Source organism: Cylas formicarius, unplaced genomic scaffold (genome assembly GCF_029955315.1).
Source record: "Cylas formicarius isolate icCylForm1 unplaced genomic scaffold, icCylForm1.1 PGA_scaffold_8__14_contigs__length_24414737, whole genome shotgun sequence".
Classification (NCBI taxonomy): domain Eukaryota; kingdom Metazoa; phylum Arthropoda; class Insecta; order Coleoptera; family Brentidae; genus Cylas; species Cylas formicarius.
The window spans coordinates 3,198,127-3,224,747 of record NW_026844361.1 but is presented as its reverse complement, the minus strand read 5'-3'; the positions used below and the strand labels follow the sequence as shown (position 1 = coordinate 3,224,747).

The 26,621-nt window shown below is 35.3% G+C and overlaps 1 protein-coding gene across 2 annotated transcripts in view; it reads right to left on the bottom strand.

Moving 5' to 3' along the window:
* LOC132706846 (histone-lysine N-methyltransferase SETD1) overlaps window positions 1-26,621 on the bottom strand; it is a 40,706-nt gene that overhangs the window by 11,199 nt on the left and 2,886 nt on the right. Inside the window, exons 5-13 of one of the 2 annotated variants that reach the window (XM_060678435.1) lie at window positions 22,832-23,355; window positions 20,605-20,765; window positions 12,365-12,613; window positions 12,185-12,308; window positions 12,109-12,132; window positions 6,009-6,032; window positions 5,579-5,948; window positions 5,393-5,526; window positions 2,396-2,874 (exon numbers count right to left, since the gene is read on the bottom strand). In XM_060678435.1, the coding sequence (XP_060534418.1) occupies window positions 2,396-2,874; window positions 5,393-5,526; window positions 5,579-5,948; window positions 6,009-6,032; window positions 12,109-12,132; window positions 12,185-12,308; window positions 12,365-12,613; window positions 20,605-20,765; window positions 22,832-23,355 (2,089 nt within the window). The remainder of the gene's footprint in view (window positions 1-2,395; window positions 2,875-5,392; window positions 5,527-5,578; window positions 5,949-6,008; window positions 6,033-12,108; window positions 12,133-12,184; window positions 12,309-12,364; window positions 12,614-20,604; window positions 20,766-22,831; window positions 23,356-26,621) is intronic. The other variant, XM_060678436.1, reaches the window with a different exon arrangement.

Sequence of the window (26,621 nt, the reverse complement as noted above, 5' to 3'; positions counted from 1 at the left end):
AAAACTTGCTTTATGACTTGATAAACTGAGGATGTTAGATCGCAATTTAAGGAGCTTAAAATCCTTACTTAGTGTCTACGTTTACGAGAATCAAACAGATTTTTTACATGTGAATGAAGTTCACCCCTAAAAAACACGGAATAGGGACTGACTCCCTCAGACCTGGTTTCTTCCATCTTAATGCGAAAAGTTTAGGTTCAAATTACTACTGCATCCATTTTTTTAATAAACTTAAGCCCGAGACAAAACAAGTCCCACTAAACAGGTTCAAAAACTAAGTCAAACACTTTTTAATAAAGCATTCTTTGGAGGAGTTTATCTTTTTTAAAGATTTCAATAACTATATCTAGTCAGATGATTGCACTTCCTGCTTATTATATTGTAAGTTTTCAATATTCTATTGTAAAATTGTTATTGTTGACTGTTTTCTGATTTTCTATATTTGTAACATGCTAATAAATGAAACGAAAAATAGAATTTTTTATTACGAGTACAACGACGAAGACAAACGAGTACAAAAATTTTTGGAAAATTAACTACAAATCTTAAGGAGTATGGTGAGATTATGACGCCAGTTTTATTCAGAAATAAACCCTGCGATGAAGAAAAATTAAATAATGAATCCTTAGCTGTAACTAAAAATCCGGCAATATCTGTTAGAAAAATAGAATGTGCAACTGGAATAGCGAAATCTAATACTCACAAGTGTTATCTATGTTATGTATGTTATCTGTGTTTGGAAAATAATTCATACTTGTTTGAACATTCTTTACAATTTTTTTTGTAGTAATTTTTTTTTAGGTAATTTTTTTTAAGCAATACTGAATTAATATGTGACGTGACCTACCTACTTAGCTAGAATTTTTTTTCCTCATTTACACCAAAACATTGAATATTTAATAAAAATAGACATAAAAAATGATATTTAATACATGGTTAGTTTTTTACGGGCCATGTATCATATTTATTTATATTATTATATTATTATATCAGAACAAAATAAAAACAAAATCGGTAAATTTCGATTTCTTGGCGTATCTGCAGAAGAACTTTTAAAATTTTCTCAACACCGTTATTAACCTTTAAACTATGCCACTTTTTTCTTATAGTTTCCAATATTAATAAACAGCCTTATCTTCTACACACTGTATATTGTTTGAAGGGGGCGGAGCTAAAGGAAGGGCATGAACATTAAGATTAATGGATCCACAAGAGTATATGTACAATATTATATACAAATATAACTAATCATAACTAGTGTTAAAATATCAATCTAGAGTCATTGCTTGTAACAAATTACTATAATAATAAATGGTAATATTATTAACATAAATAAATAAATTAGACACAACGGTGAACTTTTTGCAGAGTTGGTTTTCCTAAAAGGAATGTTAAAAATTTCACTTGATCGAAGTTATAATGTTAAGACATCTTCGACTGACTGAAGACTGATATAAGTTGTATACTTCCAAGCGACAATATTTAAACATCTTACAAACTAATGTTTATATAATATTTTAAATATTGATATTTTTTTTACCTGTCTCTTAGGTTACGGAAGAAGTGAGTTCATTTCTAAGGACATATCCGGTATATCTTAAAGCCGAACAAAATAAAAATTCATTCCTTCGAAAGTTTTTTTTTTTTTTTTAAATATGTGAAAATTATCTGGACTTTCACAGGAATCATGAAGCTTTCTTTTGACATCCTCAGAAACTATATAAAACGTTCAGAGTCCTTTTTAAACTCTTGTTTAACCAATTTTAAGACCTGTTCCTTTTTATCTTCTGACCCACTAATTTCAATGTAAGGTACCAAAAAATTATTAGCAGTCAGGATAAGGGCCCTGCAGCATTCTTTTACTTTTTTGTATAATCGACGGGGGCTTAAATATTTTCATTAAATAATTAAACACTAATTCAAAACAATAATAGATAACCTCAAAATACTATATGATGGCTGAACTGACACTTTAAGACGTCAAATATTGACGAAACTCCTTCCCAGTGTAAAGCCGGTATGCTTAGTCAACAACTTCACAAAGAAATTCATCAATTACTTCATGAATTTATTGTCAGTGTAAAACTAGCTGGCACACTCCGATAAATAAACTCATCAGCAATATCCGAACACTCTAAGCAAAAATTAATCTTAACCGTGACCCACCTTTCACCAATATGGTAATCAATCATCCGAGACAATGTTCATGCCCCTCCTATCGCTCCGCCCTCTCAAACCATATATAAGAGAGAGTAGAACAAGAAGCGGTTTCAGTTTAGCTCTGAAGAAGCCAAACAGGATTATTGACGAAACGTCAGCAAGTTCGATTTATCAACAAGCATGAGGAATCCGGAAGATTTTTAAATTGTATTGACCAATTTTCCACACATCTCACCTTTAACGTTCGAACGTTCGACTGTGCGGTGTCTACCGATTCGTCCAGCTCCATCGGGGTGGGGGTCTCGTTTCTCTCGACGATGCCGTCATCGAGCGGCTCGAACGTCGACAAGTCGGATATTTTTATCATCTCGTCGTCGACGTCGTCTTCGACGTTTTTCTCGGTCTTGGACGCGTCGCTCCTGTTCATCTGTTTCACCTCGACGTCGGATTCGTCGGAGCTGCTCTCGTCGTCGGAGCTGTCGTCGTCGTCCGAGCTGACCGTCGAGCTCGAGCTCGAGCTGCTCGACGATGTTTTCCGTCGCGCGACGTCGTCGCCGCGACGCCGCGACGTCGACTCCGAGTCCGAATCGCTGCGCACGATTTCCTCCTGATCGGACAGTTTCGATTCTTCGTCTTCTTCGACCGGCGCCGGCGACGGGATCTTCTTGCGCCGGAAACTGGGCATCTTCGGCAGCGAGGCGCGCAGACCCAGACCTGAAACGACCGCGCACATGCTCAGATATATCCGTTGATCTAAATTAAGTGTTCATCATTGGTAACTTTTTTATGGGTATATTTTTTACTATAACTGGATTATCAGCACATTTCTCTTTGAGACTAGATAGGTATGAGGGGTTGGGAAATAAAACTTCATTGTCCTTTTATTGTATTATTCGTTCGTAAAAAAACAATAATAACACCAATTTCCACATCCTCATTTACTATAACATTTTTTCGTCTCCTTTTAGTAAAAACGTTTTCAATAATTAGAAAAATTCGATTAAAGGCGAAATTCGAAAAAATTGTTCAAAGAAGACTGTGCACAATAATGACAGCCCTATCAAATAAAAAACTAGTTGTCAAAAAATCAATTTTTACCAATTATTTAAATTAAATTTACTGTATCACTTATTTAAAAAAAAATTTTACACATGAAGAAAAGTGCGACATGTTATTTGGCATGCAGTAAATCGTCTTTAAGGGCCAGAGAACAATACAATACAACACAACCTATATCCACATCCCGTTCCACTACATGACTAATTTTTTCTGGGCCTTTATCGAATCTTTATAATTAATGAATCGGTTTTTTGCAAAAAGAAGAAGGGATAACCAAAGTCTCTAACGTATCCTTTAATACTGTCCAAAGGATTAAAAAAAAAAACACACACACACAGGTGCTTTTGACAGGAGGTGCAGAGAGAAATTTTTGTTTGTTATTGGTAAGTTAAATTTCGCTTTCAAAATATAAATAATTTTTGGTATATTTTGTGGATTTACGAATCTAATTTTTCAAAATGCGGAATTTATAATAAAAAAAATCATCATTATTTGTCAAAAGAAAATTTACTTCTAGGACATCCCCTAGCTCCACAAGTTCCTACTTTAACGCATTGTTGGTCCTTATTTGTACAAATTATTACTAAAATACTGGGTGGCATTTTCAAAAAGATGGCGTACCATCTCATAACTTCCGAAGCATATAAAGCACAAGCACAATAGATTGCTACAAATAGACCTTTGGCCTCCTAGGGCACTAGATGTAACCACACTTGTGGGGTTATTTAAAGGACAAAACTTATAAGCAACACGTTGACGTTTTAAAGACTGCAATAAGAGAAAAAATAAACCAGATAGATGGAGAATAATACTAAAGGCAATTCGCTCAATAGAAAAGCGTGCTCAAAAATAAATTGAAGTATAGTTAATCATAAATTAATTAGGATGTTTAGTTTTTTTTATTTTCTTATTTCCATGTTTCTTACCTTAAATAAAACAATAAAAGGAAAATGGAGTTAATTTTAAAGAGTAAATGTGCTCATAATTCGGATATTTTCAATTTTTGGCTAATATTGCTTATGACCTTTTTTTTTCTGTTGGTGATTTACGAACGGTAGAATAAAAAATATACAGGTGTTACACTTAAAAGGAGTACATTTTTTCTGTTCTCACCATCGTAATCAGTGGAAACAATGCTACTAGTTGTCTTTGTATCTCTCATAACAAAGTTACCAATGATGAACACTTAATTTAGATCAGCCTATATTATACCGGATAACAGTTTTTGAACATGCAGAATTCAAAAATTATATCGCGAATGTGGTCACACACTCCTAAACTTTCCAATAAATAGGGCATTTCATTTAAAATAACAAAACTATAACGTGCAACGTAGAAGTGGTAAATCTGACAACGTTGCTGTTTGCATTTTCGAATTCTGCACTCACAGCAAATGAATTTTATCGTTCTAACTTTGGTAATTTTTTAGATATTTAAGCATTCCCGTACTTTTTACAGAAAAATTTTGAAATTATGAGGCCTCACCAATTTCGTGAAGCGCAATTCACTGCAACAAAAATGAATAGGGCATTCTGTTTAAAATAACAAAATTATGACGTGTAACGTAAAATTGGCAAATCTGACAACACTGCTTTTAACATCTTTGGCAGATTTTGACATATTTAAGCGTTCTGGTACTTTTTACTAACCTGGTATCGATTCTTTACATGCAGATGACACAACAACAATTTAGGTAAATTTTAAGTGATGTAACATCTTGACGTACTCGAGCGATTTTTGATGCAGAAGAGTAGTTCCGACTAATTATCTTAAGTTAAATGAAACAACTTTAAAGAGAAAAATGTGTGTGTAAGTGGAAGGGATTGAATTTCACATTAAAAAAAGGAAAATTGCCTAGGGGAAAAAATAAACCACTTCTTTTACATATTCATAACTAAGTGTTAGTGTTATTTTAGAATAATACCATTACTTTAGTTATTTTTGTTGTATATTAACATTTTTTTGTGTTCATTGAATTTTCTGTAACCAGATATTGGCATGATGAAACTACCGTACCCTTTGAACTACCGCATCTGTTGTGTAGATCTACCACATAACGACGAAAAAAAAAATGAAAATTATTGCATAATAAAAGCACACGCTACATTTCGTTTGAGAAATTCACCGGGAACTACCACGTCGACCAGACGGCGGAGACCAAAATAAAACTTACCCACGGAGTCGTAGCCGTACAGGGAGTCGTGATTGCTCTCCAGCAGTACGTTTATGTTGTCTCTCGACGATATCGGCTTCTCCGTCTCCTCTTTGTCTTTCACCTTGTTAACCTTCGACGTTTCTTCCTCCCACCTGAGGAAATAAAAGTTACTTGTGCGACTAAAGGATGCGGCCACGCCCTCACCAAGCCTCGAACTTCTTATAAGCCGTCATCTCGACCATTTTCTTATTGAAGTCGCGCTTCAGGATAGCCTTGAGCTCGTGGGTGACCTTCTCGACGACGCTATCGATGGTGGGGGCGTGGGGATCGTCCGTCCTGCCCTCAAGGTCGGTCCTGCCGCACGCGGTGGAGGCGGCGCCTATAGTCGGGTAGGGGAAACCGTACGCGGCAGTGGCGGCGGCGGCGGCAGGATAAGCCGAGTAATAAGGCATCGAAGCTGTGTAAGGGTAAGCGGCCGTCGTGGCGGTCGGGTAAGGGTATTGCGGATAGGGGGCGGCGTAAGGCGAGATGGGAGGCGGCTGCGTATAACCGTACTGAGCCGAACCGGTGTATCCTAAAGAAAACGGGTGTTACTACCACTGGGCGGACCGAAATTTTGATTAATTTGAAATACCTGTAGCGGATCTGAGTATGGCAGCTGAACGGGAAACGTTTTTAAATTACAAAGTGCGTCAAATATTGCGGGTGTTTCAAAAAACGTTCTAATTCAACGAGCGCGTATCACAAAATATGGGTCTGTAAAAAGTAAAATCGTTTCTGAAGACGATTTAAGACACCCAAAATGAAATTTAGACTAGAAATACTTTTGATTGGATCATGAAAGTTACCGCTGGCAAAATTTAATTTAAATATAGTTTTTTGTTACTTGTTTCTGAAAATTACTTAAAGCATACTTATTTGGACGTCATTACTTACTAAAACCTCAAGTAACTTGCACGGTGCTTGGCTTTTATAAACTTATACAGGGGGGCCCACGTACATCACTGTCATAGCTTGAGAGTGTGTTGCTGGGGTGATCTCAAGTTAAAAATGACAAATAAACATGTACCCTAAACGCTATTCTAACTGAGCTACAAGCATTTGAAATTTTAAAAACCATTTAAAAAGCAACCGCTGCATTGAATTAGTTGCTCCAGTATTACGTTCGGCCGTTAATATTGTGGGAGTAAACGTAACTTAATATGGCGTGTTTATTTTCGTGTGTTACATTAAAATACTTTTTGACTTTGTGACTTTGTTTATGGATTGTCTAATTGGAACGGACGAGTGGCAGTTGATTAATATCGTCGACAATTTCCCATTCGTGGAGTGCCTTGTGTTATGTTTTTAGCATGTCCATCGATGTTTGAGGGAAACAAGCAAGTCTCCTACAACCATTTCTGAACGTCCCGTTTAATAGGATTTTGCGCAATACTTAATATGATTGATGCTCAACCTTCCACTAGTGTCGGGAGAATAGGTAATGGACTTAACATATTCCGGATTAGAGTACACAATTTCGGTTTGTACCCGTAACACATCTTACTGTATAAGCTTTAAAACCCGCAGACTACGCTTTAAGGCTTGAATCCAGTAGCTGGATATTAAGAAATCTTTTTTAAATCTTGTACGGAATCTCCGTTGCTACCGCTATTTTTAATTTTTGATAAAAGTTTATCAGAAGGGCACATCCCGACTATTTGGAAATATGTCTGTTCATAAGAGTGCCAGTAATATTGATATCACAAGGCACCGACACATATCAAATCTTTCTATTCGAGGCAAAACGCTTGAGACAATTATAACAGAGGAGTTATTTTTTAAACTTTGGTACCTTCTTGGCCAAACGCAACATGGCTTTTTTTAAGGGTAGGTCCGTCGCTACAAATCTCTCACTGTATGTTCAGGATGCGTCAGAGGCGTTGGATAATAGAATGCAAATGGATACTGTGTAGACCTATTTTTCCAAGGAATTCGATAATGTACATATCATGTGCTCAGTTTTCTTTAGAAAACTCTTCAATAATACATTACTTCTAGGACTCAGTTTGTCGAGTTAAATGGAACTAAATTGAAATCTATTGATGTCACGTCTGGCATACCTCAGGGATCGCACTTGGGAACCATTCTGTTTTCTTTGCTCATAGCGGACGCGGGTAAATGTTTTCGTTTTGCAAAATTTATTTCATATGCTGATGACCAAAAGGTGTATGCTGGGTTTGGGTTTTATTGCAAGGGTTACCAAGGAATTTAAAGATCCCAAGTCGCTGGTGGTACTATATAACGCCTATATGCGGTCCCATCTTGAGATTGCCGGTGTGAAAAAATTGAAAGCATTCAAAAAAAGTTTATTTTTCTAATGAACTTTATGTATAACCACAATCTAATGGGTGTATCGTATGAAGCAAGCCTTGGACTTCTATCATATGTTGCAATTATCTGTTAGGCGAATAGTGGCATTTTTTTGTACAATATTGTTAATAACTGAGTAGACTGCCCAAAATTGTTATGCTAGGGTCTTAATGACTAGAACGCCTGCTTTATTCTATGCGCCTAAATATAGTACAAATTTAGGAAGCAATTCACCAATATCTCTTTTGCAAAGAAATTATAACATTTTACTTTACTTTTTGCACATCGATATTTTTGCTTTGTCGCTTATTTAGGAATCAAGCAATAACAGTGTTTCGCTCGGACAAAATTAAATTTATTTCTATATTCTTTGTTTTTCTTTTCTTTTTTTTTGGGTTTAGAAATAGTTTTGGTTGCTCTTTTGAAAAAAGAAAAATATATTTAGTTTTAGTGTACTTTTGTAAATTGTGAAGTTAGTTCGTCAAACGATTTGTCGGATAATACTATATAGTGATGAAGTCTCATTCACCTGAAACGGTATCAATAACACAAGGAATTCATATTATTATGATTAAAATTGTAAATATGTATTTAGTATAAATACTTTTTTAAGGAAAATCATTCAGGTTCGCTTTTACAAAACTATGAGATACTAAATAAAGGGCGGAAAGAATCCAGGAGATAATGGAGGAAAACTTGCGATGAAGAAATAGACTCCTATCAGATTTTCAGTTACTTTAGGTTGCTAAACGTCAAGAATCCCCTTAAAAAAATACAATAACCCTCGAAAAAATCGAGTAGTAGTTACTTCTGGCGTTCCCCGAGGTTCTCCCCTTGGGCCACTTCCATTACCGATGCCTGCAAACCACATTAAGTGGGAGACGAGAGTGAGAGAGTGATGTCAAATTGTGTATTTTCAATATCAATTTTTCTCTCGTAAAGTGGGCGTTACTAGTTTGGATATATTATTCCCCATAGCAGCATAAATATAAATAAATAAACGGTCCATAAAACAGGCATCTAAATTGCCTGTCGGTATTATTAACTCTTAATTACTCTTGTACATAAATCTTTTAAAACATGGCGACAAATAAGAAACGTGGAAAACCGAAATCTATTGAAAATGGATTTCTATATGTCCAAACAGAGCGGTGCGAGCAAAAAGATCGATGTAAAGCCCGAATCCACGTGCGTGATGGACATTTGACGAAACGCATTCCTTCTTTAAACAATTTAAGTCGGACAGGGCAAACCTCCATGCCCAAACCTGATACATTGAGTATTCAATAAAACTACGTAAATGTGCCGCCTCCGGATTTTTTTTAAGAGAAGAAAACCGCGTCTTGATATTCAGATGAGAAGCAAATATAAGGTATATTTTGATTACGATTTAATTAAAAAAATTAAACAAAGTAACTAATTGTATAATTATTCGGAGATTCTTACATTGATGGAACTTTTAAGTCTGCACTAAACTTTTTTTCCAAAATATACGTCCTGTTGGCAGAAATTTATGGAGCGGTTGTGCCAAACAAAACACAGCAAACAACAATACACTGAGTATGCATTGTTTTTCTATCGTGCTCCTATGGACCACTACGCAAAATCGATGCAATTATATCTCCCTCCCTCTCTACCTCTCTCGGCCTATGCGGGCTATGACACCGTTTGAAACAATTAGCCATATTTTTTACGACTTGATTTGCGGCTAATAATTTACTCTGTAAAAAGCAATTTTTTAGATCTTTTAGATTTTTGCCTATAATTTGAAAATCCTATATATAATCGAAAAAATGCCTGAAATAAATATTACGGCACTGCATCTTCCGCGACTGCTGGTTAAAGAATTTTGCCGATCGGGTAAACGATTATGGGGAAAAATATATTTTTCTGGAAGTCAAAATTATAAAAAAAAAACAAATATTTTTAAAAAATACTTGGTAAAATTGGATTGCACCCAATTTCTACTGTTTAAATGTGAACACGGACCTTTACTTCTCTGCTAAATTTGCAAATTTAGGACACTTAACACATTTCCTATTTAGCTCGGAATATCGGGAACACCCTGTACAATACGTGAAAACCTTAAATAGCTGTCTATGCGGGCTATATTGCAATCTAAAGAGAGTGACATCTGAATTATAGTCTTTCAGTTATAATCAATTTGCAATAATAGGGGGACCCATTTTTCGGTTTTGTTGATTTTGCGGAGCACACTGCATATTTTTGAAAAATTGTCAAGTTATTAAAGTTTATGAATATTCTGCGTCTTCTGGTTCGAGAATTTTTTTGGTTTTGTAAACGGTTTTTGAAAAATGGTCTTTTTGTAGACCCTTGCAAGCGCGATTTTTATTTTTATTTTTTTTAAATACTTCCGTCACGGGGCAAGCCTACATATATGCGCCAAATATGAAGTAGATTGCTTCAAATTCCGGACACTTATCGTGTTTCATAGCAATGTCCAAAAAACAGTCAAAAATCGCGAAAAAAATAGGCATTCCGGCGTCGGATCGAAGCCATTTCTTATAAGATTTTTCTAAAGCATTCGACAGAGTTGACCTAAAGAAAATTGAGGCAATGGGATTCAGCAATAAACTGGTAGACTTTTTTGCTTCATATCTACAGGATAGATATGTGGGGATTCGTGAACACCGCTCTTCGAGGTTTATAGTCACAAGCGGGGCACCTCAGAGCAGTAATCTGGCTCCACTGATCTTCCTATTATTCGTTAACGACATAGGCGACTACATAACTAGCTACGCCCTATTGTTTGCCGATGACCTGAAGCTGTTTAGGATTGTGGGGGGCATTGCCGACTGTACAGCATTGCTGAGGGACCTGGAGTCGTTGAATAACTGTTGTGTGGCAAACAATCTTCATCCGAATCCGGATAAGTGTTCTGTGATGACGTTTTGTAACAGACAGCACCCAATAGTTTTTAACTACAGCCTGGAAACTACTCCAATTACCAGATGCACCTCTTTCACAGACCTTGGCATTTTGTACGACACTAAACTGTCCTTTGCCTCTCATATTGAAACCATTTGCAAAGATGCAACAAGATCGATGGGCTTTATATTTCGTAACGCTAAAGAGTTTCGGAACATTCAGGCTCTCAAAGCATTGTTTTTTAGCTATGTCAGATCCAAGCTTGAGTACTGTGTGACAATCTGGTTCCCCAGTCACTCTAAATATATAGACCAATTGGAGGGTATACAGAGAAAGTTCGTTAAATTCCTGGCATTTAAAACTGACGGAGTGTTTCCGGCGGGGAGTACTGAACAGTCATTACTTCTGGAAAGATTTGAACTCCCGTTTTTAAAATGGCGAAGAAACTATCTAGCGGTTATCTTCCTCTGCAAAATTGTTCTATCCAGGATTGACTGCTCGGAGCTCTTAATTAAATTACCTCTCCATGTCCCTCAAAGATCTGTCCGCAGGTCGCCGATTTTCCACCTGCCTACCCCAACTACAAATTTCCTTATAAAAACCCCCTTATACAATGCTATGTATCTTTTCAATGACCGTTGTAGTGATATTGACATTTTCAACCTCTCCTATAATCAGTTATCAAACATTCTCAAAACAAAATTTGTTGTTTAGGCAATTGATATTGTATCACGCATAGGTACTAAGGTAAAAGGGCTCTTTAATTTGTTTATACATTTTGCTATAGTGTATTTAAATGATGTATCATATGCTTGTCAGATTGTCTTGTAAATGGATGTAGAATCTGTTAGACAATAAATGATTATTATTATTATTATTATAAGCTTATATATCTCGTAAAGGATTAAAAAGGAGGCTGTAGCTCCAACGGTTTGAAAGACGAGAACGGAGATCGGACAGACAAAAAAAAAATTTTTACGCTGATCATTTCTGTACCAACGACGGTCCCTTAGGACCTACCGTTACCGAGATATAAAATTTTTATACGAGCATAGATACTTTCGAAAAATCCAATTTCATCAAAGGCTCAGTCGTTTGGTAAATGACTTTAACAATCGAAAGATTTTGGATTTCTCTGTAGCTCATAATTTTGAAATGTTACAATTAATCGCATATCTACATTATTATCCTATTTTATTATTATGTTCTTATTATTTCCTCAACCAGTGGGAATGCCAAAACCGCTAAATAACTAAAGAAACAAGGTTATAATAAAAGAATTAATTAGCCCTAAATGTACGAAGTTTGCATTTGGTTTGAAATATGGTTTAGTATACAAACACTAAAACTTAGCTTTAAGAAATTTCAAATTTGAATCTTAGGAAACGAAAATCCAACAAAACGAACATATTTTTCATACATGGCAACTTTAGTCTATTTAGCTTAGAACGTTTTTTCGAAACACCTAGTACACAAATTATCTAAAATTTTACCTGTTGCGGCAATCCTCAATAGGTCTGCTTGGAAACGATATTAAACACGGAAAAAAGAGACTAAAGCTACACTTACCCGGATATTGAGGGTAACCCGGATAGACGCTGGCCGGCATCGCCGGCACTGCCGGAAACTGCGCAGTCCCGACGGTCTGCAGCGTCGACTGCGCAGCGACCAACGGCGCCTGATCCGGCTGCGCCTAAAACCCCCCCACCTCGTTTATAACGCGTCGAACTACCCAAAACGCCGACCTACCTCCTCGATTTTGTTCTCGTTGCTACTCAACGACGACATGCTCATCCTGTCGTCGTCCTTGTCGAATTTGAACTCGTTCTTGAAATCGCGCCGGTCGATCGGGCTGTAGTTGCGCTCGATGTTTTCGCCGGTCAACAGTTCGTCTTCGCTCGACGAGATGTCGCTGCCCAGTTTCCCGAACTCGCCGATCTGCACCTTCTTCAACAGCGCAGACGTTTGCAGTGCCTCCTTTTGGCGCGCGACCACGGCCTTTAAAAAAAACGCTCTTGGTGGTTCCAAATTAACACTTTCTTGTGTCCTTGAGAAAAAATCAAAAACTACCACTTTTAATAATACAGATTATTGAACGTACTATTAGATGGTGTTAAATTGGTTAGGAATTTGTAATTTCGTTTGTGATGCCATCTGTCTATAATTGGTCAAATTACATCCGAAACTTTGATTAGGAATCTGTGATTTGGATATCTTAAAAATCTCCCATAGAAGAAGGAAGGGCGCAGAAGTAGTCAATAGCTACTACTAACATTTTTGTTTTGATTTTAATTGAAGTTCCCGTAAAGGGGTGTTCGCCTGTTGCAAATAAAAGCTTATTTATTTATTTACATTCAAAAAATCCGTTTGTATCATCGCTTCGATACAATAAATCAGCTCGAGCATGTACAGGGGCATCATTTTAAGTGTCTCACTCGAAATTCCTTTCTGCTACCTTAAAATTTTCAAAGACATTTTCCACTTTGGGTGAGGAAGCCGAATCGGTGCGGCACCATCTTTGTATTAGATTTAAACGAACCCCTCTATATTTTTTAGCTCCGAATTCTGAATGAAAAAGTATAACGTGGTGGACACTTTCAATTTAAATACTCTTAAACAATTGCGACCCAAACGGCTTTAAAAAACTATTCAAAGAAACAAAAACTCAAATAAATAAGTTTAATATAGTATGTTGTCTCCTGTTAACGATTTGTCAAGATTGTCAACATTAGACGAATTTAATCCAATTAAAACATACCAAAACCAATCATTAAATGCACGGTAAATCACAAAAGAAGAAGATTTCGTCAGTATATTATTTTTTAGTAAACGCAATAGATTCATAATTTTTAATGTATTAGAAATACACAATTATCAATTTTCTTGTCTTGAGCTAACAGTATGACTGATGCATATATCCGACAAAGATGGACGAATTTGTAATGTCGCGATTAACTGCTGTTGACAGATTACATTTTTTGAAAGCTAGAAAGTGGAAAGATTGTGGTTTTTCGTTAGCTTGTGTTTATATTTTGGTTAGTTTGCTCCGAGTTTTAATTCTTTTTGTCATAATTTTTTTTTTTACTTCTCAAATATTTAAACACATTTTCAGCATATTTCTCCTGTAAATCCTTACAGAAAGTTTAAGATCTGAAAAATATGTTAAAATATAAACATCAAAAATACAATATCAAGAGAAGCCCCAAAAATACCTTAAGAAACTCCTTTATTGTCACAATATTAACTTCTTGTCCTCCATACTGGTCATCAGTGACATTTTGTGTGAAATTGAAGTTTAATATGTTCTTTTGTATTTTGAGAGAGTACAGTACAAATGTGCACAAGGGTTTTTAATATTTACCCTATGTTGCGCCTTAAAAGATATGCATGTAAAAGCCTGGTTTTAAACTGACCGTTATTTTTAATTTTTAATTAAACAAGTTTTTGCTATAGAAAGTAAAAAAGTCAAAAATATGCGTAAAAAGGGAAGCGAATAAATGTCGAGATATTAGGTGGTTAAAAGAAAAATTACTTTGCAACTTTTGGAAAAACTCTGTGGAACATACCAATAAAATTATTTTAGAGTGGTATAACAAAACAATTTTAAATGGAATAATTTCACTGGATTCAGAAAGTATTATTATTATTATTATATATTCATATTCACCTATTTCCGTTGAATTATAATTGTTTTTTTAAAATAAATTGTCCTTTGTATCTTGTGTTAAAATTTGTATATATTTTTAACATAATACTTGTTTGTTGTGCTTTTTATTTAAATATCTAATTTTTATTAATTAAAAATATACAAAAATATTCTATCATAACTATGAATCAGCAATAAATAATTTTCAAATCTTGAATAAAGAAAAGAAATTTAAAATATTGTAAAATCTAACGCATGTGACTAGATAAACTTATTTAGGACAGAATGCAATAAAATCACGCAATATAATGAACCGAAAATTTTAATAAACATTAACCTTAACATAACCTTACCTCCTAACCCCTGTCATCATGGTGACCTTACTCATCTTATCACCGAAGTACGTTCGTTTATCAGTTCATACAATTTATGAGCTGACGTAATTATCACCATTTGTGATTTTCAATATATACTAAAAGGCCATGAAAAAATAACGTTATAAAACTTTGAACTGTTAGTGAAGTCGTTGATTATTAATTAGTTTATTTAGTATTACAGATTTAGCAATAAAGAAAATTCTAGCAAGGATTTTGTTTAGAGTAAGATAAGATGATGCTTGGGTATTAACGAACTAAACCCCTGGGTATTCCGACCGGGTTCTTCAAAAAGTCCACAATATTATAATTTTTAATTCAGAATACAAAAATCTGTTCAGGGAGATAAAAATATACATGGGTTTATTTACGTGGAAAATCAAGATGGTGACATTTGACAGAAATTACAGTTCTCAGTTACAGATTTGGCTTCCTCACGCAAATAGGGGAAGATCTATTTCGAGTGGGATATTTAAAATGGTGTCCCTGTACACTTCAATTACCAAGTAACAATGAAACATCCTAAGTCTTTCGCCACTCTCATTTTTTGGTTTTATAATAATAACGTTAGAGTTAATTTTTCAAAGAAACTTCCACACTGTAATACTTTTTATAAAATTTCTGGATTCCTCCTGCGTCGATTTGAAGCTGAAACAGTTTCAGTCAAACTCTGAAGAAGCCAACAGGATGATTGGCGAAACGTTAGCTAGTTTTATTATATAAAAAAAACGTTCTCCAAACTATATATCGTTTTTACGACCTAATCCGATATTTAACTTTGGTAAATTTTTATGAATTTCTAACCGCAGGCCTACGTTGCTTGGGTTTTCCTTTGGAACCCTCAATAAATAGATTCACAATTCCACAATGACATTCCAGAAACGTACTTCGGTACATGCAAATGTTGAAAGCTGACGGATTTGTATAGAATTTCATCGATGAGATTCCTCGATTATTATTAGTCCATACAGTGAAAAAACTTACTTTTAAATCCTACTCTTAAAATACCGCACGACACAGTTCTTGCCGACTAACATTTTAAATACGGCCCTGGCTTCTGGTAAACGTGCTAAAAAGAATGGTCTCTTTCACTTTACAACAGGTGGGCCTTAATCTCATTCCGAAGTCAAAACCATAAAAAGTTGTAAAAACGGTATATATTTTGGAGAACTCTACCATTCGATCACCTACTTTATTAACCATTATATTTTACTGTTACTCTAAAGTTTACCGCAATGTATGTTTATTTGAAATTATTATTACGACACTATTAACACTTTAAAACTAAAAAACTTTGATAAAAATCTGATAGTTAAAATTATGTGTTATGAATTAAAATGCATAACATTTTTTAATAAATATGTCTCAACTCAACTATCAATATTGAGGGGGAGTTCATCAAGCTGGCAAGTTCTACTGAACAGGTTGGTTTAACGATCAACGAAGACAAAACAAAATATATAGAAACAGCAATGGCAGAACGAAGAGAGAGAATATACCAAAATGTTCCAATGAATAATATTGAATGGGCTCAGGAATTGAAATATCTGGGAGCTACCACTACCTCAGACAATGACATGACTAAGGCAATCAATGTTTTGTCTTTGAAAGTGTGATAAAACCCAAAAACAAATCCCGACACACGAAAAAAAATTGGTACCATACAATTATAAGACTATATGTGGACGCTACACAACACAATGAAAATCGACTAAGAATTGCAGAGAGAAAAATCCTAAGGAGTATATATGGACCAATAAAACATACACAACACTCAACCGCGCTAGAACAAACAAGATTGCTTTCGAAAAATCGTCGCTGGGCGGGACAAGTTCGCAGCAGCTTTGTATTTTGAAAAGAAACCGCTTTGCAGTTTCTTGGCATATAGGGATGCATTGTTTTTCTATCGTGCTCCTGCGGACCACTATGGAACTTTCGCAAAATCAATGTAATTTTATTGTGCATGCACCTTGTATAAAGTGACTTTCACGTCTCGCCGAACTTTACGGCAAACTTTGATAAATGTAATAATTTGCACAAACTTTAAATGATATTTTTTCAAAAATCTTGCGCACCCTGTATGATCGACGAAACCTGAAACTCTCTCTCGACACAAGTTTCGAAACTGTTTAAACCAAATTATCCCATGTGTCATAGTGATGATATCTTAATATGTTTTAAAACAAAACTTTTTCAACCAGACCTTAACATTGCAATCGGTTCACACTACACGAATTTTTACTCAAGTTTTGCCCATAGTAATAATTTTCTGAAAATCTCCTATAAAGGCTACACCTATTTCATTAAACCAGCTTAGATTTGTTCATATGTAACTATTCACTTGCCGGATGTACCATGGAGTTTTCCAATGACAATACTTTTATCGCCACTTTAAAAAAAATTGGATTCACATAGGTCAAAACGCCTTGCTTACCTCATTATAAATATATTGAAGACCCGCGCTTTTCTAAGAAACGAGTAAAAATAAAACTATAATTTGTATCTGCGATTTTCCAATGACATATTGATGGATTTTTCCTTATTTGTTTACTATTTTGTCTTCTTTTTTCTTGTTGTAGAAATGTAACTTCTTATAAACAACAAATAATTGAATTGAAATATTAAAAAACCTGAAGCAATCGACAACAAAGATGTTATAGATAAAGTTTTAAATTCATCGGACGTCTTACGAAACTTGTAACAGCTATTAAAGCTAAAAGCTAGTGCTTCTTATAAACTCTTTGTACTTTACAATAAAACTTTTATAATACTCTATTGCTATCCACTTTAAGACTACGATTAAAGAAGCTAGCAAAATCAAAACGAGCAGAACGAGTGGATACACAAAAACTTAAAGACGAAAATGTTAAAACCGAAACAAAACAGGAATTAAATAGAAAAATAGCTGAAATCAAAGAAAAATCATATAACCATATTGAACGAAAATGGATGGATACAAAGAACACCATAGTGGAGACGGCAAAGTCTAGACTTCTCACAGAAAGGAAGAAGAAAAACTCCAGATGGATGACCGAGGAAATATTGGACCTCATGGAGGAGCGAAGAAAATATAAAAACAACAACGAAGAAAGATATCGACAAATCCATAGCTTGATTAAAAGAAAGATCAAGGAGACAAAGGAGGCTTGGCTGGCAGAGAAATGCACCGAAATCGAGCAACTGGAAAACCAACATGATTCGTTTAATCTACATAAAAGAATCAAAGAAGCTGCAGGTTTATTCAGACCTAGAAACACAGGGATGGTCACAAACATAAATGGCGAGGCACTACTGGAGATTGATCAGAAGATAGAAAGATGGAGGGAGTACATGCAGGCACTCTATAATGACGAGAACCGAGGCACTTTAGAGGAACAAATCATAGAAACTGGGCCCTCTATAACCACGGAAGAGGTTGCGCATGCAATCAGGAAGCTTAAAAACAACAAAGCAGCAGGACCCGATGAAGTTTATGCAGACTTGCTAAAGCTCATAGAACAAAACCACCTAGACCTCGTTACAGAGCTATTCAATTACATTTATGAGAGCGGCACAATCCCGGAAGAATGGTTGTTTTCAACATTTATCCCCATACCGAAAAAAATCACAGCTAAAAAATGCGAAGACTACAGATCCATTAGTCTAATGAGTCACGTTCTAAAAACATTCCTAAAAATCATACATGAACGTATTTATCCCAAACTCGAAGAACATATCGGAGAGACACAATTCGGATTTAGGAACGGACTCGGTACACGGGAAGCATTGTTTAGCCTTAATGTTCTAATACAAAGGGCACGCGATGTTAACTGCAATGTCTTTGCCTGTTTCATCGACTTCGAGAAAGCCTTTGATAGAGTAAATCACAGGAAACTATTGGAAACGCTCAGACAGTCAGGCATGGATGACAGGGATATCCGCATTATATCTAACCTTTACTGGAATCAAAAGGCTCGTGTTCGGGTGGAGAATGCACTCTCTGAAGAGTTTGAAGTACGCCAAGGAGTTCGACAGGGATGCGTGCTCTCTCCTCTGCTCTTTAACGTTTACTCAGAGAGACTGTTTAGAGAGGCTCTGGAGAATGCAGAGGACGGCATTTTAATAAACGGCGTACTCATTAATAATCTAAGGTACGCTGACGATACAGTCCTAATTGCAGACACAGCTGAGGGTCTTCAAAGGCTAATAGACAGAGTAACGGAAGTATGCGAAACCTACAACATGCACCTAAACATAAATAAAACAAAGGTCATGATAATAAGCAAACAAGATATTGATGGCCAGTTTTATGCAAATGGCTCCCAATTAGAAACGGTTACATCGATAAACTACTTGGGCACATTTCTTAACAATAAATGGGAACAAATAAATGAAATTAAGATCCGAATTGAGAAGGGTAGAACAGCTTTCAACCGAATGAGAAGCGTGCTGTGCAATCTAAATATAGGCTTACACCTCAGAGTCAGAGTTCTTAAATGCTACGTTTTCTCAATACTAACACATGGGGTGGAAGCTTGGACTCTAACCGACGCTGCATGTAAACGTCTGGAAGCATTTGAGATGTGGTGCTACAGACGCATGCTTAGAATATCATGGACCTACGGCGTAACCAACGAAGCCGTCCTACAGCGTATGAGAAAACAAAAAGAGGTCTTAAACGTAATCAAGGAACGCAAACTATCATACTTCGGCCATGTTATGCGAAACCAGAAATATAGCCTACTCCAGCTTATTATGCAGGGCAAGCTTAACGGCAAAAGAGGTCCTGGAAGACGAAGAATATCGTGGCTGCGGAATCTAAGACAATGGACGGGAATGACATCTATGGATCTATTTCGGGCTGCAGCAAATAAAATCAGATGGGCCATAGTAATCGCCAACGTCCACTGAGGATAAGGCACAGGAAGAAGAAGAAGAATACCCTTAAGAAGAAAATAATAATAATAATAATAATAATAATAATAATAATACATTTATTGTTATAACCATCAAAGTTACATAGAAATAATTACATAACCAAAGTTAAATAAGCGAAATAATGGTCAACAATAGGCCTTGTTAGGGCAGCCATCTAGGAGTTCTAGATACAGTTGAGGCCTCAATTTAACAGCGAAAATATAATAATAAAAAATTTTATAGAATTTATTTGAAAGCGCCAAGCGTAGATACACATAATTCTAAAGAAAAGAAAAGAGAAGAAATGGATGGGGAAGGAAAGGAAAGGAAAGGAAAGGGGCACATGTTTTGTAGAAGAGCTTAATATTAGTGCGTACGTAACAACTGCTTTTTGAAATTATTCCTAAACGTCGAGTTGGACTGATTAATATCAAAATTAGTAATAGAGTTAATGCAAATGGCTATATTATAGGAATATGATCTTTTAAATAATTCTTTGCGGTGACGGGGTATAACTAACTAGTCGGTGTCTTCCACGCAGATTCAAATTGTGTATTGATATGTTAAGAGTAATTTTCCTGTAAAGATAAAAAGGTAATTTTGTTTTAAGGATGTTCAAATAAAGGGAACTCATTCGTAATTTGCATCGAAGGTGCATATTAAGCCAATGTGACACAGCAAGGTACGGGGAGATATGATCTCTCCTCCTTACCCCATAAATTAGCCTTAGACAGGAGTTTTGAACCTTCTGGACACGGTAACGATTGGACGCTTCCAGGCACCACAGCACTGCAGTGATTAAATTGTGACAGAACAAGTGATTCACACAGCAACTTACGAGTTCCCTGACAAAGTACATGTCTATTGCCATAAATTAATTTTAAATTAGGCAGTCCTTAGTTTATTAGTAATATGTTCTATGAAACGCAACTGCGAATCAGGAGTGAGACCCAAGCTTTTGCATGACTCAGAGAGTGGCAATTTTATGTTATTAAGTTTAATTGTTATGTTATACTTTGCATGGGTTAAATGGGTTAGTTTTGATTTTCACCCAGTACACGAGCATGACTTACCTGCTCGATGGCGTTCCTATGACACTGGAGGTATATATCCATGGACAAAAACGGTGACGGAGGATCGGACAGGGGTATGGTGTCGTCGTCTTGCGCGTCGCTACACAAAACCGGAGCCATCGGGTTAATCGGCATGTCACTTAGTGAAATACTCGATCGATCTGTCAAAAAAAAGGTTTTATTTTACTATTTCCCTTTAAACATACCTGGTGTCTCACGTAAGGTGACCAAATATACTTTTCTCAAAACTTGTAATAGTTTTCGTTAGTTTTTAAAAATTTAAATACAAACATTCTTTGGATTTAAGATAATTTTTAGATTAGTCACTTTTGGATTATCAATTCTTCGTTTTAAATCAACTTTGGAATTTTAGATGGAAGGCCCTACAAAGGTAACTTCAATTTCGTAAGTATTTAAAAGAAACGCCCGCAAAATAGATATTAGGCTAACTAATTATATTTGCAAAACGTTTATACAGACACACAAGACTTAGTTTTTTTGAGCATTCTAATTAAATCATAGAAGAAATAATTAATAAAAAATATTTAATTAGCAAAGGGTTCAGAAGGAAAATAAATGACATTAAACTTGAAAGACTAAGTTCATTACAAAATATGGGACACGTCTATATTTTAGAGAGTGTTGAAGATTTCTTAATCGGTAAGATTCAGGTACTTTTCAAATAAATATAGACAATTTATTAAAAAATACAACGCGAGAGGCCTATGACAAGTATAGGGATCGTGGGAAATAATTAATTATGATAGAAATCGTTCTAAAAAAGATCATTTCAGTGATGTCTCGGCAACTGAAGTCAATTCATTTTTTACTTCATTGCCTCCGATATTCTAAGGTCTTTCAACAATTAAACCAGAGTTACAGAGGGAATGCCTGAACAACAACAGCAACTTTCTTCCTACAAGGGATTGTTGAGGTCTTAAGCTTTGTTACAAACTTTCATAAAAAAACAGGTTCATTTGACTATTTTGATATTAATAGTGTTGTTCTCAAAAAAAAAAAAAAAATATATTCACACCTCATCTTTTTAACAATTACGAACCACCTGATAAAATTTTTGAGTCATTAATAAAAAGAGTTTTCACGCTTTTTATATAGCAACAATCAGCAACAGTACCCAGTCTGTTTTGGACCAGGATAATCTACTATACAGGCAGCATGTAGGGTTGTCATGGACGTAGTTAAGGGCTTTGTGTGGGTCTTACTCTTTGTGACCTTAGTAAGGCCTTCAACTGCGTTTCTCACGACTTACTGTTGGAAAAATTGAGCAAATATGGTGTACGAGTTGGATCTTATTAAGTCATACAATAATGAAATATCAGAAGTGACATGCCACTGCGCTCTGTCCCGGGTCTGCTCCTTTTTACTATCTACATAAACTATCTATGCATTTTTGTACCCCAACAAATGCATTTTTTATGAAGACAATACGTCAATTATTAGCTATGGCCAAAACAAGCAAGATTTAGAGAAAATAAAAACAAGTAGAAGATAGGGCTGAGTTATAGTTCTCTAAAAATGCTCTTAGACTAAATGCAGATAAAATAGTGCACCTTGTGTTTTCAACAAATAATGACTTAGCGATGAGGCTACAATGAATAATAGTTTGGACTGAGAGCATCATAAATATTAATAAACCCTGTCCAAGATTGGCAAGTATTTTTTTTAAATATTTAAAAAATGTATTGATTCAAATCAGATGTTAGTCGGCCACTGTACAATGCGTTGAAAGTTTTTTTATAGCTTTGTAGTGACATTATTCTCATATGTTTAAAAAAATATTATTCTTATTAATATTATGACTCTTGGCAATTCTTGAGTCACTTCCGTCAAGATTTGCTATTTGATATCCCCGTGAGTTATGATCCGAATTAGATTGCCTCTTCAAGTGATATTTGATAAATAAATAATAATAAAATGATGAAGTAAATGATAATTTACTATAAATAAAAAATGTAAATTGCGCTCTTCTATAAAACTAAAAAACAAATAATTTTAATAAAAAGAAAAAAAATGTATTTCCCAATATTTTTTAAAATAATTATCTTTTGATTTTATGCTACTTTTATTTTAAACATTGCCGCTATATATTAGCACCGCTCTGTATATTGTTTAAAGTCATTACATTATTATAATGTTTATCGTATACCCTAGATAAATAAATAAATAAAATGGTAATAAAAAAGATACAGCAACAGAAACAACTAACCGTCGTCGCTATCGATGGACGTCGGAATTGGAGGCGGGGGCGGCATTTTGTCCCGCGGCGAGCAACTCATCCTGTCCTCGTCCGAGTCGCCCCCCAGCGACAAAAAGGGCGGCGGCACGCCCCCGCTGCCCTTCCCTTTCAAGAGCAACTCGATCCTCGTGTCCAAATCCAAGGGCTTCTCCTCGTCCACCTTCTCCTTGTCCTTTTTCTCCTCCTTGTCCCTCGTTTTGTCCCGCTTCGACTTGCTGGACCTTTTCCTGTCTTTATCTCGGTCCCGGTCCCTATCCCTGTGTTTGTCCCGGTCCCGGTCCCTGTCCCGTGCCTTTTCGATCGTCCGTTTCGGCTGTTCCGATTCGTGGCCCCATTTGGGGGGCGGCGCCGGCGACCGTTCCCACGGGTCGGGCGGAGGCCACTGGGGCGTGACCGGCCACACCGGAGGCGGACCCATGGCATGGTAGGTGGGCGTGGCGTACGGATACTGCGGCGGAATGGGCGTGGCTTGGCTTAAACCGTGATAATCGAACCTAAAAATCGAAAAGTCGATACCACCAACCGCAAAGTAATATAATTTATTATTTTCAAAAAATTCAAAAATATATATTTGTCTGAATATACATACATTTTGACATTTTACAAAAAACGAGCCAATTCTATCCTAATTGTATTCCACTATAATATTGTCATTGTTAGTATTATTATTACTATTATTATTATAATTATCAGAAAAAATAAAAACTATAACTATATAAGGCATAAACTACAACTATAATAATGTATTCTGTAAATATTCATTTTAGCGAACCAAATCAACAAGTACAAATATTTTTAAAAATATTCCATAATAGTTATACGGTTTTCGAAAACATATACAAAGCTCAATGGCATTTTACCAAAAAAAAATGCATGGTGTTTCATTTATAATACATATAATATAAATACAGCATAGCAAAACTTATAAACCACTTTAAAAATGTGAAGGCTGGATTCTACATTTTAAACAATTAACTTCGTAAACGCCTAAAGAAAAGTTATGCGAAAAAAATCGGCCACCTGGTCAAAATTAGTTTCCTTTTTTTGCATTCTATTCGTATTTTTTATAAATAATTTAATAAACAATAATTAATTGATTGAGATAGAAAACAAGTGTTTTCTAAAATTCCTTCAAAATATATGTTAATTTACAATTATATATTTAAACAACTATAAGTGTGCAACATTTGGGATTTCTTTTGCTGATTGCAAAAATTAAAATACTAATATTACCTAAAGTTGGTGTATGTTCCATTATTATATTATGTGCACTTAAAATATTTTCAAGTCAAACAGCATACAGGGTAGGACAAAAAATACAAAAATTTCACAAGAGCGAAGTACTCTGATTTCAAAAAAATTGAAAACTTTTTTTTTTCAAAGAAACTTCCACAGACTACTATAATACTGTTTGAGTTCAGCTCTAACAACAGGATGATTGGCCAAACATTATAAATTTTGTAAATAGTAAATTGAAAACTTGTTTAGAATTAAATGCTCTAATAAAATTTTGCTATTTAAATGACGATTTGCTAATATGCCTATTATAATTAGTAATACTGTGCTTATTTATAAAGAATTTTTATCAAAATTTTAAGTGTTATTAAATATCGTTGCTACAAACATAAAATTTGCATTTGGAACACAAATTTAATACATTAATTTGCTTATATGCTTAATATGCTTATGGAACATGCACCAAATTTTGGCAATAATAGTATTTTAATTGTGCAGTTAGTAAACAAAAATCCTATATTTTGCACATTAAAATGGCCACACTGCATATACAGGGCGTTCCACTTATAAAACCATAACCTTAGCACAAATCTTAAAAATCATATCTTAGGAAATATTTGAGTACGCCACTGGATTTTACGTAAAAAAGATTACAGGATTCAGTTTTCATCAGCCCATTATGATAAGTAAATGAAAATGAAAAAGAAAAGGAAATGAAAATAAAAAGTACGTGAAATAGCCAAATTTTCTGTATCTCCCTGTATCTAGGCACAAATGGTAATATAATTATGAAAATTCTAATATTATATTATAATCTCATGCGCCAACTGGCCCGCTCAGCAATTATATTCTCCCACCATGGTTTTTCATAATCAAATTGTAAATAGTCAAATTAAATAAACTGGACACATTTTTTGAGGCAATGCAAACCACGTCCGATTCTTTTGAGCATTATTTCAAAATCAGAAAACAAGTACACCCGCCTATGAAACACCTCTTCGATTTGTTTGACCCTGAAATGACAGACACTCTGTAATTCAAACCGTCAAATTCTTTGCAAAGTTCACAGTATTGTTGCATTTTTGCTATCAATCTTTGAAACAGCAATGTCCAGAAAGACGTTTTTATTGTCGTCATTTCATGCCTAATGTTTAACGAACTATTAGCATTTTGTTAACATATTATGTTGTATGTAGTGATGTATATAGTGCATCAGTAAAAAAACCCTCACTTAACTCTTGAACTTTATGTTACCGTACTTTAAGTTAGTGTTTTATAATTATTTACCCACGGCAATAGCTAAATAAAATTGCTTAAAGCAACCTCTACTGAAAATCCTACTTAACATCATTCACTCTTATAACACAGAAGGTTCGAAAAAAATATGAACAAGGTACAGTTCGGATTTAGAAGTGGAATGGGAATGCGAGAGGCCTTGTTTTTTCTATTCAGGTCTTGATACAGTTGGCCAGGGACGTAAACTGCGATGTCTACGGTCGTTTTAGCGACTTCGAGAAGGCGTTTGACAAGGTGCGACACCACAAATTACACGGCAAAAACTTGCGCCTCATAACTAATCTGTATTTGCATCAGAGAGCGACTGCATATAAACAACGAAACCTCCCAAGAATTTGCAGTTAATCGGGGAGCCAAGGATGCATACTATCCTACAGTGATGCATCATTGAGGTGGGATCAAGACATAAATAGTGTTTGTAGCAAACTAAATAAAACATTCTTTACCATATTAACAATTAGAGGCCCATTTCTTGAGAGATCAATTAGTCTTTTATTATGCTTCGGCATACTCCTCAATTTCTTACAACATTGTGAACTGGGAGCAAGCTAGTGATGCTGAAAGGGTGTTTGTACAGCAGAAAAGAATACTTAGGCTAATTTCTAAACTTTCTCCGAGACAGTCTTGCAAAGAAATATTTCAGCAACACAAAAGAATGAAGGTTCCTTGTATATACCTATTTAAAATACTGCTAGTTACTCACAAAAATAAACGTTTAGATAAGAAACATATTGATAACCATTGTCACTACACTCGTAACAGAGAAAATCTCTTGAAGCCTAAACTGAATCACATATTTTGCAAAAGATCTTTAGGCTATGCAGAGCCACACTATTATAATATGCTCCCGTCGAGCTTAAAGAACCTTTCTACCAAGCAATTTAAGAAAAAAAATTCTTGTAGTTAGAAAAAACGATGAGGCACAATACCACCAGAGCCAATAATGAAATCTTGGAAATAACAGCTAAAATAACGTAATTGCGCTGTATCCTGAACAAGGAATGGGATCATGCACGGTAGATCATATGCCACATAGAAAAAGTCAGAACCGTTTTTAACCACCGCAGAACAGTCCTCAATATTACAATAAGAACACGGGTACTAAGATGTTATGTATTCATCACACTCCTATATGGAGTGGAAGGCTGAACGTTGACAGATGCTACATCTGAGCAATTGGAGGCCTTTGTACTCCAACCACGTCACAAACAAGACCATAATTCAGCGA